Source organism: Montipora foliosa, chromosome 3 (genome assembly GCF_036669935.1).
Source record: "Montipora foliosa isolate CH-2021 chromosome 3, ASM3666993v2, whole genome shotgun sequence".
Lineage (NCBI taxonomy): Eukaryota > Metazoa > Cnidaria > Anthozoa > Scleractinia > Acroporidae > Montipora > Montipora foliosa.
The window spans coordinates 14,137,726-14,145,225 of record NC_090871.1 but is presented as its reverse complement, the minus strand read 5'-3'; the positions used below and the strand labels follow the sequence as shown (position 1 = coordinate 14,145,225).

The 7,500-nt window shown below is 41.6% G+C and overlaps 1 protein-coding gene across 7 annotated transcripts in view; it reads left to right on the top strand.

Moving 5' to 3' along the window:
- The window catches only part of LOC137996837 (scavenger receptor cysteine-rich type 1 protein M130-like), a 71,009-nt gene that overhangs the window by 686 nt on the left and 62,823 nt on the right, over positions 1-7,500 (top strand). For all 7 annotated transcript variants that reach the window (XM_068842440.1, XM_068842442.1, XM_068842441.1 and 4 more), the window contains exons 2-6: positions 2,517-2,577; positions 3,688-3,974; positions 5,977-6,148; positions 6,845-7,012; positions 7,177-7,344. In XM_068842440.1, the coding sequence (XP_068698541.1) occupies positions 2,517-2,577; positions 3,688-3,974; positions 5,977-6,148; positions 6,845-7,012; positions 7,177-7,344 (856 nt within the window). The remainder of the gene's footprint in view (positions 1-2,516; positions 2,578-3,687; positions 3,975-5,976; positions 6,149-6,844; positions 7,013-7,176; positions 7,345-7,500) is intronic.

Genomic DNA, 7,500 nt, shown 5'->3' with positions numbered 1-7,500 from the left:
TTTATAAACATTCCGTTTTAAAGGCATAACGAGTATTATAATTATGTACTTGGTGGGAAAACGAAGTGATGAAGTTTTGGCAAGTACAAGGAAATCTGAAAGGAAAGGTTACGTTTATACAAACGTTGGCCGTGTAGCACTTATATTTTAAACAGAGTTAACTGAATAGAGTGTAATGTGAAGTGCTATATTTCTATCTCATATGAACCATGTGAGCGTTAGCCCTACTGATGGAAATATTAATGGTCCCACACAAGGACAGAGAAAAACTCTGACCAGGTCCTTGTCAGTCCTTGTTGCCTTGTTGCCTTATCCTTTCTTAATTTTTTTAATGAAAAGAGAAATTTTAGAAAATTTACGGCAAGATTTTAGCAATCGCGTGATAATTTGATTGGCAAACCTGTTGGGGAAGACGGTAGGAATTGAGCGGAAAAACAGCCTTTGGAGTCAAAATGGCCATAAGACCCACTCCAATGAGCTTTCATGTTGATATTCCAGTAAGATGTCTGATATTTTCGAATGTCGAGACATATTGTAAAAATCTCATCAGTTGTCATCAAAGGCAACTTGCTCTCTGACACTTGCCGACGCGATGTGCATATTTTTGTCATGTCGAGATCTCTTATGCCAAAAAATCATAATCATTTGACCTTTTGTTTTGTTTTGCTGAAATTGAAAATATAAATTTCTCATAGCTAGAAAAACAATTCTCAGGCTGGCATATTGAAAGGTGTCGAGAGGCGTAAACAAACTTATTTTGGTAGCTAGTTGAAGCAAGACGACATTAGAGTGGGTTTTTGGGCAAGGTGCCAATAGACGAGATGTGCATATTTTTGTCATGTCGTGATCGATATGTTTAATGCCGACATTTTGCAGAAATTTAAAATGTAAATTCCTGACAGGTAGAAGTAAATTTCATTTTAGATAAATATTCTTTGTAGACTGAAAGTTGCTGAGATGGTAAAAGAACTTGAAATTTGATAATCTAATTTGGCAGGATACCTAAACTTCGAGCCAGGATTCGAGCTAGGATCCGAGCCAGGATTCCAGCCAGGATTCAAGCTAAGATGAGCTTTCTCCGCTATTTATTCTCGAATCTCTCGGTTAGGTTAGGTCTCGAATCGGTTAGGTTAGGTCTATTTAGGTTGGTTCTAGTCTAGTTAGGTCTAGTCAGGGTTAGGGTAGGTCTCGGTTAGGTTAGGTTAGGTCTCGGTTAGGTCTCGAATCCTGGCTCGGATCCTAGCTTGGATCCTGGCTCGGATCCTGGCTCGGATCATGGCTTTATTCTTAAGGCTTAGGGTTAGGGTTAGGGTTTACGGTTAGGGTTAGGGTTAGGGTTAGCCTAATTAGGCTACGGTTAGGGTTAGGGATAGGGTTAGGGTTAGCCTAATTAGGCCTAAGGTTAGCTTTTATGAATGCTTAGGATAGTGTTTACTCTCTGTATTGTACTGTGATTCCGGATTCCGGATTCCGGGTTTTAGGGTTGTCCATTTTTATATGGCTAGCCATGTAATTATCTATTGTCAAATTCTTACCCTTTTTTTCAAGTTATTTATTTTTAATTCTGTGTTTTTTGGGGTGGTCCGTAGAGGGGGTCCGAAGAGATAGTCCGTGGACCGGTCCGTAAGGCAGTCCAAGGGCCCGGTCCGTAGGGGGATCCATGGACCGGGGGTCAGTGTTTTCGGGTCACCCTATTCCATGTATTCCTATTCAGGAATACGGTCAATCGAACACGCCCTTAGTTTATCAGCTATTTTGGTGGCTAACTAAAACCAAAACCAACTAACACCAGAAAGGTCACGAAATTACCTTTAAATAATTTTCCGGGAAAAATGTTGAGATTTTCATCCAAGCCAAAAGAGTTTCGCGGGAAAATCGGGAGGTAAGCATTAAAATCGCTCACGCAAGTGAAGCTACCTGATGCTATCAAGTGACGTGCTCATAATTTGTTTTCTCTCTTTGTACATCGCCCGCTATACAGAATTATTTGACAAACGTATTAAACCTTGAGAATTACCAGGCTCTTCTTGAATGAAAAATAAGAAACAAATCCAAGAAAGGAACTCTGCATTGGCCTTGATTTTCAAACAGATCACCCACTGCCGGATTCCATCGCTTCTCTTTGCACATTTTACTACCTCTCGCTCATTATTTCGTATTTTCTTTATTTTCCCTATAAATGCATCCATTCTTCCTTCGAACTTCACTCAGGTTTTGTAACTGTTACAGTAGCCACATGCAGTGTTTATCTGAAAAACGTAATGGCAATGCTCTTCGTGCATTCCAAGCATTCATTGATAAAGCCATTACAAAAACATGTCAACAATCACCCAGACATTTACCTGTGAGCAAATGTCCCCCGAGGGACCTATTTTTTAATTTGACGCGGTCAGCAAGCATCAATTTTTTATTGACTGTACTGGTGAAGGCACAACCACATGTTTTGGCCTGTCTCTAAACTTATAGCTATTTAACATAAATATTCGTGGTTTAGTTCCCTTTGTATTTTTTGACAGATCCTCATTTGGTTATTTGCTTCCACGTGGATTTTGACTTTTCAAAATGCAAAGGCCGATGGTAAGTTTAACGACATCCACCTCCTATTAAAATAATTTTCTTCGCTTTTCGAATAGAACCGTCTTTGTATTCTGACTTAGAGCAGTACTCTTGACCGAGCTTTGGGGTTTTTAATATCATTGTTCGTAAGCGCGGGTAACCGAGCGAAATACCGCAAATGCGAGAGTTGAACAGACACGCCTCAGTCCCCAGGCCGACATTATAACGCAGGCGCATTTCAATTATGAGGAAAAACTCTTCAGATCCGAAAGAATAACCGAGGGTAAAGTCAAGAGCTTCTGGGTCTTGCCAGTGGGTTATAATGATGTTAAAAAGTTTCACTTAATTTGAGAAAAAGATAGCAACCAAACAATTGCCGGAAAGGACACTCGCTTCTCAACAACTACAAACAGACTGCACTTGTTTTGAGCGAAACTGTAAGAATCATAGGCAGCCCAAACTCGCGTCACTTCAGAGAGCCGTTGAGAATTTAAACGCGTTATAAGACTTTGTATGGGAAATAAAATACAGTCGATTATGAAGCCTAAAAAATGCTCAATTTAACTTTCAATCAATAAAATGAATCAAAATGACTCACCTCTGGGGTATTTTTGTGCCTTTTGGAGTTTATTTTACAGTTTCGGGAAGTCCGTGTTTTCAATGTTATAAGACGAAGTCAAGGCTGCACACTAAGATTTCGACCGTTGTCAGCTCAGAGGCGGTTTGCGACTCGAAAATCCATCCCAGCCAAGATTTTTTCACGCGAAGCTAAAGCCATGTCTTTTGCGAACCCCCGTGAATGTTTCTTCGTCAAAAATCCCCACGCACTTGGCTGGAAATGAGCATTTTCTGCTTTAGATTCCACGATAGCTGATGAATTTAACAGCAACTGATCACCGACGAGGACACGGAGCTTGGGTCCGCAGTCAAATTAACTCCACCCGATGAGGGTACAGTCATTTTATGTACAATACTTTCCCCATCCCCACAGCGGCTTCTCGAACACCATGGTTACGAGTGACGCTGTGGGGATGGGGTAAATGCGAGGGTAAATAACGAGATATAATGACATGGGATCCATATACCCCTAACTTGCAGCGATACCGTATCTCTTTTCATTTATAACCGCAGTGTGTGACAAAGAACTCGGCATGAAAACCAAGGTAATTCCGGATGAAAGAATCACAGCATCTACCCGTTTGAGTGAAAATCACATTCCCGCTTTCGCGAGGTTGGACAGCGCCAGGGCCTGGTGCTCAGCTCCCGGGGACAAATCGCCATATTTGCAAGTCCTTTTTGACGAAGAAAAGTTGGTAACTGCAGTGAGTACCCAAGGAAGTTCACGTGATCTGATATGGGCACAAAAATACGAGATCGAGTACACGAATCATGAAGCCACTTGGGTTTCGTATAACCAGGTCAGCTACAGAGGATATTACATGACCGCGCGGGGATAAGATTTTATCTTCCAGTGCTGATGGTATCTCGAAAGAGCAGTGAGTGATCAAATCAGCATAGGAAGAATGTATCCCCGCTTGGTCATGTAATGACCTGTTTATCAGTTATATAGATAATAAAAATCCAAATTGAGACATCTCAGTCTTCTATTCATGATTTTGAAAACACCGTAAAAAGTGATCACCATGATTGAAAAAAGGCGTCGGTAGTTTCAGTGTCTTCGTACCTAGATCGCGAAGCCATTTCTGTTTTTACTGATTGAAGTTTAAATTTTAATGACACCAATGGAAGGTACGTTTTTAATTGGGGGGGGGGGGGGGGTGGGTCGGGGCTTCGGAGGGGAGGGTCCTTAGTAATTTTTTTTACAAATTGGGGAGAGTCAAACCTGTTTTATTCTCAACCCGGGGAGGGTAATAGTTTTTTTTGGCAAGGAAAAAATTACTGCATGTCGCTTCTGTTTTGTATATACAAGCAAAGCTACCAGTCGAGATTAATCTAAATTATTTACAGGTGTCGAAAACTTTACTTATCAAAAAACTATCTTCTCCCAACTAACATAATTGTCTCTCTCGACCCGTGCCCGCTTTTCGCCCATATTTTGATGTTTCCTGGCGGGGTTCTGGTATAAAATCAGTCTCCGGTGAGGATTCGTCACTTAAGCTACTCGAACTTGAACCGACAACTCGATCTACTACATCACTTTGCGAGTCAGTTTCGACCTCGGAAAGTGATGAGGTCACTTGTTGCCTCACATTTCTTAGCGGTGACTGCCGAGGTTGTTGACGCTCCATTGAATTGTACCGCAAGCTGCCAATGTGAGCTTTGATCATTGCGACCTTTTCAGCTTTCTTCCCTTTAAAGGTGATCTTGTGATGGGAAAAGTACAAGGATAGCTCGTCCACCTTCAAGGACGACAGTTTATCGGAGTTGTACAGTCCAGCCCAGTCAATGTCATTGTACTCCCGGTTTAGCCGTTCCATTCGCTCCCTTTGAGTCTCTTCTTTCTTCTTCTCCTTCCGCATTTTTATCTGGGCAAGGTGCTCAACATACTCTGCCACAAGCTTTTCGGGGACAATGTATTTATCTGAAAACTTTCTTTCAGTCACGAAACAGTGGCGACAGCGTTCTTTGTAGGGACAAGTGGTCCAGAAGAACAGGTAGAATACTATTTGAGAATTTAGTATATTCGCCCTTTGGGTTCGGGAACCACCCTAGGTCTTCATCTTTCCACTTCTCTGGACTTGTGCTTTCACTTGTTCCCGCAGCCGATGTGCCATCAACTGAGTCAGAGGAGTTGCGGGCATCCTTTTTAGAATGGCGAGTCGGCAAACAGCCACAATAGCTACAAGTTGCTCTATCAGACCTCATGAAATCCTCGCATTCCCCACAAGCACATTTCCCTCTTTCTATTCCTCGTACATCCTTGCCCATTTTCAAGTTTTCACCGTACAATCACACGCCACGCAATTAACTACCTTGTCCGCAGATGAACGCAGTTATATGAGTAACACCTCCAGTTTCTTATTTCCACTTCCGGTTATCTTTGTCTTGAATAGGTTGAGGGGGGTGGGGGAGGGTCAGATATTTTTGTTTGGGTATTTTTGAAGGGTCATGCATTAATCCATTCCAGGAAGTGGGAGAGCTACGACTTTTTTCGCCAAAAAAATTCTAAAATACCCAAGCCCACCCGCCCACCCACCCCCCCCCCCCCCCAATTAAAAACGTACCTTCCCCAATGGCACCAAAACTTCGCGCGTGAACAGGATGCACTCATATTATTGACTGACATGTCCTTAAGCATGATGACATCAGTATCCTTACAACAGTTGTTTTCTTTGAGAGGCCAAGATATCAAATTTCGGAACTAGAAAAATCCGGAATTTCATCGATTTCTGTGTACTATAATAAAAAAGTCAACTACAGAGAAGTAACGTCCTGTTCGTTTTGTCTTGTTCTCTTTAGGAACTTACAGGAAATAGGAACGGCCAGTTCAGGCAAAAGAACTTCTTACAACCACCGATCATAACGCGAGCAGTGCGGATTTATCCGAAGGAACCATTAGTAGTAATACCTGACCCATCAGTTGGTGCCGTTTCCTGTCTCAGATTAGAGTTGTACGGATGCTCAGCACCGGGTAAACAGTTAACTGTAATTTGTCTTGATCAGTTACGACTCGTTCGTCCGCAACTGAGAATCAACGCAAGGACATATACGCAAGGCCCGCATTCAGCTAGAGTGTCGGGCCGGTGTTCCCTTAATCAAGCTCAGAAAGCAGAGCTTCGTGTTGAGATTAACTAGGAACGAAAAGAAACACGTTTTATTGTATAAACACATCGCTGGCCTATAAGAATTGCATGAGCCAATATGAGACGGGTGCTTTTACACCGATTAAGCAGCTTTTAGCTTTTATCTTGATGCAATACTTGATTTTTGCCTTTCCTTGCTTTGGATTTTTTTTTCCTGCATTTGATTTCCCCCGGGTTCTATTCGCAATGTCACAGAAGCAAGGCGTCCGGAGGACAAGGAAAATTTCATTCTCGCTTGATTTTCTTTGTGGTTTCGTCCACGTATGAGAAGAGGGTTCATGAGAACGTAACTAATTGTTTTCCCTTTCCATCTTTTTTAAAAACAAATGCCGGCAGTGGCGTGCTCCGGACCCGATGTACCATCTAATGATAAACGTCTCGGTCATGATTCAAAATAGGTTTCCCTTGAACAATATGTTCAAACTAGAAATTCTTCTAAAATCTGTCTTCTTGCATGTCCCGCAATAAAGCTCTTGTAAGAACAAGTAAAAATATTGAGTTTTTAATCATCATCTTATACATAGCACCATGCGTGGATCCCGGTGTACCATCTAACGGTAGACGTTTAGGTTCCGATTTTGGTCACGAGGGAACGGTGACATTCCAGTGCAATCGAAAATACAGTTTGGTGGGAAATGAAACAATCCGCTGTCAGGACGGAGTGTGGAGTGGACATTTACCCCAATGCAAAGGTAGTAATCAAATCAAAATAGTCTTGCCTTACACAATATGTTCAAAGTAGATATTCTTTCAAGGTCAGGGTTTGCTAAGCTTAAAGCCTTTTTGTATGTTCCGGAATAAAATTCTTGTAATAAAAAGTAAAAATAAATTGTTTTTTTCATGATCTTATATATAGCACCTTGCGTGGATCCAGGTGTACCATCTAATGGTAGACGTTTAAGTTCCGATTTTGGTCACGAAAAGACGGTGACATTCCAGTGCAATCCTAAATACACATCGGTGGGAAATGAAAGAATCCGCTGTCAGGACGGAGAGTGGAGTGGACATTTACCCCAATGCAAAGGTAATACATTGTAATCAAGTCAAAATAGTTTTGCCGTACACAGTACGTTCAAAGTAGAAATTCGTCTAAAGTTTGCTAAGCTTAGAGTCTTTTTGTATGTCCTGGAATAAAGGTCTTGTAAGCACAAGTCAAATATAATTGGATTTTTCATGATCT